Source organism: Alligator mississippiensis, chromosome 2, assembly GCF_030867095.1.
Source record: "Alligator mississippiensis isolate rAllMis1 chromosome 2, rAllMis1, whole genome shotgun sequence".
In the NCBI taxonomy this organism is placed as follows: Eukaryota; Metazoa; Chordata; order Crocodylia; family Alligatoridae; genus Alligator; species Alligator mississippiensis.
This window is the reverse complement of record NC_081825.1, coordinates 291,826,732-291,838,951: the sequence shown is the minus strand read 5'-3', so window position 1 is coordinate 291,838,951 and position 12,220 is coordinate 291,826,732. Positions and strand designations below refer to the sequence as shown.

General features: G+C 43.0%; 1 protein-coding gene across 6 annotated transcripts in view; it reads left to right on the top strand.

The window, feature by feature from the left end:
* SYNE2 (spectrin repeat containing nuclear envelope protein 2) overlaps window positions 1-12,220 on the top strand; it is a 287,230-nt gene that overhangs the window by 88,668 nt on the left and 186,342 nt on the right. For all 6 annotated transcript variants that reach the window (XM_059723316.1, XM_059723319.1, XM_059723320.1 and 3 more), the window contains 8 exons: window positions 957-1,091; window positions 2,215-2,429; window positions 2,699-2,774; window positions 5,215-5,333; window positions 5,950-6,073; window positions 7,607-7,764; window positions 8,254-8,401; window positions 10,175-10,782. In XM_059723316.1, coding sequence (XP_059579299.1) covers window positions 957-1,091; window positions 2,215-2,429; window positions 2,699-2,774; window positions 5,215-5,333; window positions 5,950-6,073; window positions 7,607-7,764; window positions 8,254-8,401; window positions 10,175-10,782 — 1,583 coding nt within the window. The remainder of the gene's footprint in view (window positions 1-956; window positions 1,092-2,214; window positions 2,430-2,698; window positions 2,775-5,214; window positions 5,334-5,949; window positions 6,074-7,606; window positions 7,765-8,253; window positions 8,402-10,174; window positions 10,783-12,220) is intronic.

Here is a 12,220-nt window from a genome sequence, read left to right as displayed (position 1 = left end):
AGTCTCTGCCCTGCAGGATCACCCCAGCTGCAAACCTGGGAGGCCCCCAGGACCCCAGATAAAGTTTCTGGGGCTAGCACAGTGTTGGCCCAAGTCTCCCCTACTCGACCCAGGGCAACTTGCCACCCGCCAAAGCACGTGTGGCACGGGCGTTCCTCGGGGACAGGTAGCTGTGGTGCATGGTACACTGTTGCTACTTGTCCCTAGGGAACCAAACGTTCACACACGTGTGGATGCTCCCAGTCAGGTTGCTTGCGGATTAGTAAGCATTGATCCTGTCCTGTACCACATGCTATAGCTCTATGACCAGATTTTCAAAAGTGACTAGAAATGTTGACCCCTGTATTATTTTGGCTTCCTACCTTGTGACACGTTAAAGGGGCCTGATTCTCACAAAGTTCAGAGCACCTCCTGTCAGAAAACCCGGACCCCTTTAAGCCTTCCTCTGGAATGGTTTTTCTAGTTGAATCCTTCCTCTGTACAGGGGGGTTGGACTACATAACCCTTGAGAGTCCTTCCAACCCCATAATTGAGATACTTCAACTTAGTTAGTCACAAGTGAGACACCTTAAACCACCGGTCACTTTTGAAAATGTTGGCAGGCATTGGGAGTACACAGGGACACTCTATTGCATGGGCAGAGAGATGGGCCTTGTCTTCACATCTAAGGTACAGAATGTGCTTTTTGGGGGGTATTTTAGGAGCAGTTCCTGTGTTTTCCAATGAGCCAGGACTATACAGGTATCTCTGGCCCTTTTTCAGGTGTCCAGGATTTGGGAATGCCTTTGTACCAGACCCTGCCAATTCACCCAGGCATGGGGTATAAGAGAGTCTAGTGCTCTGTCATTGCAGCTCAGTATTACAATCCATGTCAGGCTGCATTGCATAGTTATGATATGGTAATGAAATTAGGTTTTTTGCATACACAAGTTCCATTCTGTTTTGGTTTTCTGCAGGAGGCATCTAGCATTTTGAACACTAATATTCTTGACAAATATTTGAAAGCTGCTGAACAACTGAAAAATATTTCACCTGCTTATGAAAAACCAGTACTGGAGAAAAAGATCAAAGAAGTTTGCAGAAGATGGGAGGTGAGAAAACATACATACTAGTGATATGTAAGATCACTTGTCCTCAGATATGGGTTCGTAGAAAAACAATTTATTTGCAGAGGGATGCATTTGCTTTGTAGTCTGTTGTCTCCCTATGACCATCCCAGAGGTGTAACGGGGCGCTATTGTGTCCTGGATGGGTAGGGGTGCACAGTGCAGAAGCAGTGGCTGAAGGTTTGCTGCTTTGTGGAGCGAAGTCACCTCCTTTTTTTTGCTGCCAGCACATGTCAGGGGACCATTTAAACACTGATTTTTGTCTGTAAAATACAGATAAAGCAGCAAACCTCCAGCCATTGGTCCTACACTGGTTACTGCTGCTGCTACTCTGTCCTCCCCACTGCTAGAGCCAGAGTCGCTGTAGAGAAGCAGGAGGGTCTGGGGGAAATGGCGGGTGGGAGGGTGAGGCACTCCCTAGCTCCATTTTGGCATCCTCCCATCTCTCAAGCAGCACTTGGAGCTCATGCCCTGCTCACCCACCCATCATTGCATTAGTGGGCAATCCTGCTGAGATATTGCGTTCTGTATTTTGCATGAAGTTCATCATGAAATCATATCCTATATGCAGTGGATGATGAATATTGAAATAGAGAAGTTTAATACAACTTTTTCAAAACTCAATAAACAAATAGATAAAGAGAAGAAGCTTATAATCAGCTTTTCAGCCCGCTGCGCCTTAACACATACAGTGTCACCCATGTCACGAGTTTTACTTGTCCACAGCTTGAGGGGCAGTTCCCCCCAAACCCCTGCACTTATCTCCTTGAAACTTGGCAGGCTTCATGGCCCGAGCCATGTGCCAGTGATGGGACACCACCCCTGCAGGTTTCAGCCCACTGTAGTGTAACACATTCACATGACAAGTTTTGCTTTCAAGAGTTTAGGGCACAGTTTCCCTCAAGCCCCTGTACTGATCTTCTTGAAACTTGGCAGGCTTCATACTCTCAGCAGAGGCTACCACCCCTGCAAGTTTCATCCAGATCAGACAAAAAACTACAGTTATAGATATTTGTATGGGAAAAGAATGCAAAATATCATAATGCATGAAAATAATCACTTCTTCATAACTGAACACGTATTCATTATATTGGTTTTCTTCATTTAGGCTTTTTTTTCTCATGAAGGCAGCCTGGGAGAGCTTAACAGCAGCTTACAAGGTCTTAAAGCATTGTGCCAAAGACTGACTGCAGAAGAAGCTTTCCTAGAAACAAACAAACTAGTTGAGGATTGTGAACAGAAGCAAGAAGAGCTTGAAAGACATGCAACAGATATTTACTCAGGTCTTTCTCATGTTGGAAAGGGTCAGCCATCTAGAGAAGGGTAAGTGTTTGGTTGCACAATGTATCATAGCTTTGTAAAATTAAGAAATGTAGATTATCCCCATCACTGGAGGATTATGATGTGCAACATACTCCCAAGCATAAGTGTACTTCTAACACTAGTTTTCAGAAACCAATATGTAATGTTAAACTGTATTTTGGCACCTTCTCCATGCTTGTTTCTAATCTTTTGATACATAATTTTATTTTTTTTTCTCTGTGTTTTATTGTTGTTTTGGTTCTTAAACTGAAATTGATTTTAAACTCCAGGAGCTGTGTATTTGCTTCTGAAAATGGAGAAAAGAAAGTTTTTCCCCAATCAGCTGATACCCTTTCAACTCAGGAGGTATGAAACCCTTATATGTTATTGGTAAATATTGATTTATTTAGACAGGATCATTGGCACAAGGAAAACATTTAGTATTTCTATTATTATTTGTTATATGTAAGGATATAAGAGCTCACAGTCACAGTTTAGGAACTCACTGTGCTTGATAAGTAGGAGTTCACAAATAAAGATTTTCTTGGCCAATACCAATAGCTGATTAGTAACCAGCCATATGGGTCAATACTGATCCAACAGCCAATTTACAGGAATACAGTCAGGCTGCTAGAAGAGCAGTGCCCTGCCAGTAAGTCTGTGGTGGGGAAAGGGCGTAGGGGAGGGAAGGGGCATGGGGGGGCAGATCAAGGCCCCCACAGTGAAGGAGGGAGTGGGGCAGGGGTAGAGGTTGAGGAGTCCCACTCTGGCTGCGTGCCACCTCCCAAGGGGAGTAGGTAGGAGGCACGTGCACCCTCAGGAAACCTCAAGTGCCTCTACACCAATGCTCATAGTATGGGGAGCAAGCAGGAGGAACTGTGCCTCCTGATTGTGAGTAAGAATCCAGACTTAGTAGGGCTCACAGAAACCTGGTGGGACCCTACCCACGACTGGGCAGTGGGCATTCGGGGGTACACCCTGTATAGAAAGGACAGGACAGAGAGGAAAGGCGGTGGGTTGCGCTCTTTGTCAAAGAGCAACTCACATCATGAAGGTTTAGCTTTGGGTTAGAGGAGGGTCAGGCGGAGACACTGCAGGTCAAACTACAAGGGGGGCATGGCAAAAGGGACCTTACAGTGGGTGTCTACTACCAACCACCCAAGCAGGGGGAAGAGCAGGTTCGGGACTTCTCCGGAGTCTTATGGAGGCAGTTAGGTCAAGGGATGTCATTGTCATGGGTGACCTAAACTACCCAGACATTTGCTGGGAGGAGCAGACAGCCAGGTCTGACCACTCGCGCAGGTTCCTGGCTGTATTACAGGACCTTCACCTTATCCAGGAGGTGCACAGCCCCACTAGGGATAACGCCTTGCTGGACCTGGTCCTGGCCACTGGGGATGACCTGGTGAGGGGACTGCAGGTCCTTGACCACCTGGACAATAGCGATCATCACCTGCTGGATTTACTATCCAGCGCAGGGTGTCAAGGGCTTATAGCAAGACTAAAACCCTTGACTTCAGAAGGGCCAAGTTCAATGAACTTTGAAGATTAGTGGGGAAGGCACTGAGGGCCCAGAAGGTAGAGGAGATGGGAGTCCATGAGGGATGGTTGTACCTTAAGGGGGTGATCCTCAAGGCCCAAAGGGTAACAGTCTCTGAGAGAAGCAAGCGGGGTAAGTGTGCTTAGAAACCCTCATGGCTCAGCAAGGGCATTCTCCTAGCTAAAAAGGAGGTGTACACCCAATGGAAGGGGGGGCCATCACCAGGGAGGACTATACCTCGGTTGCTTGGGGCTGTAGGGGGGCGGTCAGGAAGACCAAGGCGGAGATGGAACTGGGACTTGCTACCCGGATCAAGGACAACAAGAATGCGTTGCGTGCATACACACGGAATTTATCAGTGACATTATTGACTACACCACCCCCAAATAGCTGATAGCTAATAATGCAAATTTTCCTTTTATTGGTGCTGATCCGATATGCAACCGATATATCAGTGCACCTCTGTGTACAGGTATTATTCAAGAGACAACTCTTGTCTGAAGAGTTCACAGTCCAGTCCCTCTCCCTGAAAGGTATTCATCCCTGTACAAAGGGTGATCCCACATAAGTCTTCAAAATAAAATATAAGTGGTCCATAGACATTTTACTGGCCACGGCACAAGGATAAATCTCAGCTGCTCACACTGGGGAACCACACCTGAAATGTTGCAGTAAGGTTTCATCCCCCCCACAGTAGCTAAAACTGTTGAACGAGTTGGAGAGGAAACAAAGAAGTAACAGGTTAAGAGGTCTTAATATTGCTATTAAAATAAAACATAGTATTTTACTATAATATAATTTTATAAAATATTATCATATCTGTATTAAAAGACTGGACACACAAAGCTTTTTAAAATAGTTTCCAACGTGGAGGAAGTATGATAGTCTACAAGTATTTGAATGACATAGAGGAACAAGTCTTGTCTAGGGTGTCACAGGAGCATAATAGTTCACATAAAAATAATGCACAGAAGCAGTATAGTACTTGTCAACAAGATATCCAAAACATGCTGACAACCTACACAGAGTTCAGCACGAGACCCCACAGCATAAGCACCAATAGCTGAGGATGTGAAGGAAACGTCTGTCATTATGATGTGTTATTGTCAAACAAGAAATTGGTTGTTTCTTTCGTGTGTGTGTGTGTGTGTGTGTGTGTGTGTGTGTACACGCACGTGTGTGCATGTGCCTATTGATCTCCATTGAATGTACAGTTATATTGTAACACAGACATCATCATAATTGATTTTTTTCACGTTTGCTTAGTTGGCAAGCCCTATTACAGATGAGATTTTGGAAATGGATGTGAAACATCAGAATGGAGAAAGCTGTACAAAGAAGTCAGAAAAACATGGTGATTTGCCATTAAAGACCTTATTGGAGAGGTAATTTTTAACTGGCAGAATACATACATGTTTAAGAGACAACAGGATATTGAAATTTTGAAAATACATTTGAAATGGTATGGATCTGGACTACTTTATCTATGCTGGATACTGTTCTCTACTTATACCAAATGTTGCTTGAGTGTCCATATAGATTAGTCATACAATGAGTTGCTCCAATAGCTAAATATTTTAAAAGATCTGTATAGCAAAGATAGAGTTATTTTTTTCCTGCTCACGTCTCCTCTTTCATGAGGGAGAGCTCTGCTTCAGGTGTATGTATATGCCTTATTAATCATTCTGAATATGGTAAAGCCAATATGGTGGACCACATTTTTAAAGAATGGCTGGTTTTGACACCCAGAACTCCTGTGAGAGCATGCAAACTGTCATTCACATACACAAATCTATACCTAAGTGAGCAGTAACTCAAATGTATGCATAAATGCTCTTCAATGTTTGCTTTGTTTGGAAGACAGTCAAAAAATTATATTAGAAAATTGCTGAACTTACTTTAAATGCCATGCCATGATCCAGCAAATCAGAGGCTTCTGTTACAATAAAAATAATCATATTAAAATAATGCCATGTCTAAAAACTGCTGCTTTTTTCCTAGCTTTGATGCAGAGAAAAGTAATCTGGAACTTCATTTACAAAGCATCAAAGATGAAGTTGTGTCTGGTTTTACCAGTGAAATACAAGATGCCTCATGCCTTCAGAATAAACTGTGCGATCTAGAGGTAGATCCTGAGTGTTTTCACAAACGTATCACTTGTGTACAATGTTAATGCATTAGGAATAAGGCGTTATGATATTTTCTCATTCGGGGCAATCTCCTTCAAGATGCTGAGCATGCTCTAAGGGGTAATAAGCATCTGCAAGAGCTGTTGCCTTCAAGAGGACTCCTGAGGGCTCCCCAGTCACAGAAAGGATGGGGCTCTTCAGCTTGGAGAAGCACAGGCTCAGGGGTGACTTGGTGGCAACCTATAAATACATAAGGGATGTGCATCAGGATCTGGGGAAAGGCCTGTTCACTGGAGCACCCCAAGGGATGACAAGGTCTAACAGTCACAAAGTCCTGCAAGACCGTTTTAGACTGGACATATGGAAAAGCTTCTTCGCTGTTTGAGCCTCCAAAGCCTGGAATAGACTCCCCCCAGAGGTGGTGCAAGCACCTACTCTGGCCACTTTTAAGATACACTTGGATGCTTATCTTGCTGGGATCCTTTGACTCTAGCTGACTTCCTGCCCTTTGGGCAGAGGGCAGGACCCGACGATCTTACGAGGTCCCTTCCAGCCCTAATGTCTATGAAATCTATTAAATCTACTTTGCAGGACCGAGGTCATACACAAAGTGGAATTGGGCCACTGTGGCCAGAAGGACAATTTGCCCCATTACCTGCACAATTAATTTAGGCTTGTAATTTGTAATGGACTGAATTGCCAGTAAAACATTATTTTGTCACGTTACAAAAAAGAAAACCATGCGTGAAGCTTGCAAAGTCAAGCATCCTTTACTGTGTTTTACTCGTTACCTATGCCTAAAAGGGGCTACAAAGAACACAGGGGAGACAGTGTCCCTGCTCTTAGTTCCTCCTAACAGATGGAAAGAGCAAAAAGTACCACTCGGTCCTGGTAGCCCTGGCTTAGGGTACCTTTTGCTGCTTTGAGGAGATGGTTCATAGTAGCCAGGTTGGACTGTAGGACTTTGGGGCAATGAGGTATGATCACTGCAGATGGAATCTCTGGACAGTTTAGCTCTGACTGGTCTCTGTTGTACTTGTACAAAATAGGATTGTTCAAAGGCTTGTAACTTGGCCATATTTGGGATAATTTTCATAGAGATGCCACCAGGGCATCCTTTCTACAAAATTCCAAATCCTTGCTCCAAGCCTGGAGATGCTAGTTTTTCTCAAAATAAATGGTTGAAAGTTGTTTGGTTTTATTTTGTTTTGTTTTTAACATGTGCAAAACCGTGCACTTTCCCATCATTCTTGAGAAATGACTGGACCATTCTGTTGAAGCTTTTCCAAATAAAAAGTATAAGCCAGAGGTAGATACCTGGCTTGGAAAATTTTAGGCCAAGTGGGTAAAGCCTAGCAAAGTTAGAAACAGTTAACAATAGGGGCTTGAAATGGGAAGTCTGTAACAGGCAATCATAACTATAAGTGATACTTTCTAGTGTATAGTAACACTATTTAAGGTAACTTTCAAATGCATGAGGTATTATGTAGTGCCATTTTCAGTCTTATAACTATGTACATTTGTTTTAGGTTTTACAGAGTAAAGCTAATTCATGTTGGATGCAGTTTGAAATTATTGCATCTAAGTTAGAAAATCTTGTGGATGAATCAGAGAAACTTACTATTTCTGAAATGAGAAACAAGCTGAAAAGAGAATGGAGTGAGCTTCAGGTTGTTCTAAATCCCAGGTATAAAATAACATTTCATGGCTTTACTTCGCATTAGCTGAGGAACAGTATGTTGTCATGTCATTAAAACACATATTGGGTAGTGCATATTTTGCATTCTGCAAGGCAGAGGTAAAATTGCATGAGGTTCCTAATTTTGGCATTTTATGGAGTATTATCTGTCATATGTACAATATACCAATAAACATTTAGGGACATTTGCATCAAGAACTTTGAAGAGCAAACTTTTATAAGACCAAGTTTTAGTTTCCACATGATTATATTTGGAGTTTCCTTCAACCTTTTGATTAAAATACATAGAGTGGAGTCTGATCCTGTTTACATTTCTGGCAAAATTCCCCTTTATACTTGTGCGAGGAGGGTACTCTCCAGATCTATGCAATGGCCAGTGGGTTTACAGTAAGATTGTGGGGGGTTTTGCCCTGCTGCATGATTAGTGCCTTTTCCCTGGCTGCTACTCGTGTTCATTTTTATTTCCTTTTCTTGTAGAATGAAATCGTTAAAGACTGCTTTGGAACTTGTTTTGCCAATAGAAAATGAATCCAATTTTCTATGTGAACCAGATCAGCAGCTGCACAAAAAGGATGTACAGCTATTGACTCTGACAAATATTCCTCTCATTTATGGAGAATTGAAGGTAAGAGATAAACACAAAGGGCACGTTTCAGTTTTCTAACGTGGGAACAGTGTGAAACCCTGCAAAACTAGGCATTTGGACAAGCAAGAACAAGAGAACTGTATGGTACTTCTCACTCAAGGATCTGGGAGTGTTGTTAGCAGTCTGAGAGGTTCTGACCCTTTTGGATCAGCATGTGTTATCCTCTTTTCTGTGAATAATATTGCTACTGCAGAGGGAAGGTAAGCATGCCTTCATCAGACCCATTCATAATGGAATCATAAATATCACTTCTTGCTTTTGACTCTTCCTCCCATCTAGTATGACTTTGGTCTCCACCTATCTGTTTTTTACCAGGCTTGAATTGAAGAAGTTCTGACAGCTACAAGCATGACCATTACCTATTCTGGGAATTGTACCATCCGGATCTGTCTCCCTGAAGACCTTTAGGCCCCTGACACATGTTACATTTAAGACATGATTAACAGGTCAATTGGGTGTTAAATAATAACCCGGGCACATGTGCACCTTTATTTAGGTGTGATAATTAAGTAAATAAGCCACAAAGATACTCCACATATAATGTAGACTAACTTTGTGGCTTGTTTGTATCATGCCTTAAATTAAATGTGTGGCTACCCAGGACCTGTCAAAACCTTGTGTGGCACGCAGCTGGGTAGCACACATGGTTTTATAGATCCTGGCATAGGGGGATCCGGGAATTGGGTTATGGCAGCCAAATCCCAGGGTCTCATGCTAGGCATGAGTAAAAACCCTGTGTGCTACCCAGTTAGTTGGCACACAAGGGTTTATAGCTTACTGTACACTGCAGCAGCCCAATACCAGGCTCCCAATGTACTAGGACCTGTCAAAACAATGTGTGCCACTCAGCTGGGCAGCACACTTAGGTTTATAGCTCCTGGTGTATCTGCAACTAAAATCTGGGAATTAACTTGGCTGTATGCACAACTTGGGCAGTTCTGTTCTGTTGTGCAGCTGTCTGCAGTCTGTCGCAGAGTGCAAACTGGCTGAGCATGCTCAACTGGCGTGCATGGGCAATGCTGAATCCAAGACTGTGTGTAAGTGACAGTAGCTGCAGGTACACAGCTGCCATTTAGACACATAAAGTGAAACAGGACCTAGCCCTATGAGTCTGAGACCCTTCTTGGCAGTGAGGTCCCTGCAGTCTAATTGTTTCAATTCTGAAAATAATTCTGACTCTCCCAGGCCTCCCCTGTAGCTATTCCAAGATTTACATTGAAGCTGTGAACCCTGAAGTTTATTTCCTCTGAGTATTACATGACCTCATAATGCTCAGACTTTGCACACACTACTAATACATACATATTTTACTCAGAGAGGGTACATTTACACTTTCATTAATGCGCTTTTGCTCATGTGCATTAAATTTAGTACCTCCATTGTGAGGTACTTGAAAAGGAGCATTAGCCTATTTTAATGTGCATTAGCGAATGCACATTAAAAGCTCATGGGTTTTTTGTGATGCTTTAATGAACATTCAAATGGACTACTGCCCATTAAAGCTCACATATAAACATGCCCTGAGAAAGTAAAATTCCTAATGTATTCTTATTCTCTCTTATGAGTGGCTATGTACTAAGTGAAAAGACCAAACAGCAAAAAGCTGAAGACATTCTTCTCTGTGCTTTTAACATTATCAGTTTTTTGAGGGGGGTTATGTGAATTTTTTTTTTTTCTGTATGTTTTGCTGGAAATACAAGATACAGTTTCTCTTCCACTTTGGTAACCTTGCCATGATTCTCTCAATTTCAGGAGATCCAGAAATCTATAGAAAATCATATTGAACAATGCAAACAACTGGAAGAGCTAGATAGCTCAACAAGAGATGAATTTAACCCAGCAGATTTCAAAGCTGCCTGCAGGCTGATGCATAAATATAAAAAGCAATTTGAAGAAATGAATCACAAAATGCAGGTCAGCGAAAAAGTCCTTAAAGATCTAGATGCTTTTTTGGCTACTTTTAAAAAAGTCAAACTTTCTATTGAGCGTGCTGCAAGTCTATCGCAGCCTGGAGAACCCGCAGGGCAAGAGACTGCGTGGAAAGAAATGGCACAGCAAGAAATTTCTCGTTTGAAAGAGGAGGCCAAATGTCTGGATGAACGCCTGAGTCTAGTTGATATCCATCTGGAAGATGCTGAATGCGGAGGGATGGTTTGCTGCGAAAAACTGGTTGCAACTTTATTGGAAACAGTAAATGATGCCTGTGGCCAGATAGATAAACAGGAGCTCACTCAGGAATATGAATTACAGGAGACTTTTTCCACAAGAAATTCTGAACTTTTAAAAAATATTCAAGATATACATGATAAGATGAATAAAATAGGCTTGAGGGATCCAACGATTCCTGCTGTTCAACAGAGGTACGGTGTGAGGTTTTTTTGATATGTTAAATTTGATTAATAATTTCAATACATTCTCTAGGTATTTTCATCTTGGCTTCAATCCAGGATAGTATTTAAGCATGTGTAGAACATCAAACAACCCCACTGAAGTTGGGGTTGTCCTTTACATTGTGCATTTGGATCAAAACCTGCATAGTTAATTAAGTCATCTCCAATTTTTTACTTCTTTAATTCAGATTATTACTGTATACTTTGTTTGAGTGGAGGATGAGAGGTATGTGATCTCATCTGGTATCAGGAAGGTTTGCAACATACAGTATGCTGCCAAATAAGAGTTTCACAATATACTGCTAAATGGTGATGGATGTCAAATGTCAGTGCATTTTTATGTATCTCACCTCTTAACTGATAATACTTTTGCATTTTAGGAATCTTGCTCCTCCTCTTCAAGATGTTCATTTGCCATAGAGCCAAAAGGGATTGATATATTGTGACCATTTTTAATTGGCTGTTGATTGCTTGAATTATGAAATCCACACATTGCCATGTTTTTCATGCCAAGGACACATGATTGTGTGCGGGCCGGGCCCCGATCCCGCTGCCAAGTGCGAGTCGGGGGGGGCGATCCGCGGCCCATCTTTGCGCACGTGGGCTGTGGCCAGCAGCCCGGGCACGCGGGGCTGGAGAAAACCATGGGGCGGTTTGGTACACACGAGCTAGAATTAGTTACGGAGGCGTAGTGGTTGATTGAAAGATTATTTACTTACACCAAAGATGGTCGCGGTGCAGGCAGAAAAACTTGCTTGAGTTACAGTTGCAGATAGAAAAGAAGAGAGATGGACTAGAGTTCCTTCCCGTGAACCTTCTAGCCCAATCCGGTTGGAGGCTCTAAACCGCGAGCCCGTCATCCCAACCGGAGAAAGTATGTACGGTAAAGAGCTCTGAATATACTCACTCACACGAAGTTTGCTAGGCTCCATGGATCCTTTTTGCGTGCAGGGAAGAAGGATACGTCAGGATTGCGCTCGGTGACGGGGAGAGGCTAGAGGCTGAACAGACCTCTGTTGCCTGCTTGAAAGGCGCGTTGGGTCCGTGAGGATCCGCAGCGCTTGGAGATCTTCACACAGTGTGAAGTCTCCTCCTCCTGGTGTTCGTGGAGTCCTCCAACTTGGGCGGAAACCACTCAAGCTTTTTATACGGCTAGCAAGCCAATCACTAGCCGCCACGTGTGCATAATTTAGAACTAGCCAATGGTGGGGCACAAATTTGAATATGAATGGCGGGAACTCCTTGCAACGAGCATTTCTGTGCTGCAACAAAGAAATGCACCCTGCAAGGAAAGCTACAAAACGGCGGGAACTTCTTTTGCACCCGGGGTTCTCCTTTGCAGCGGAAAACTCCACTGTGCAAAGAAGCTGCAATTTGGCGGGAAATAATTCAGTGGTGCCAAAGCACA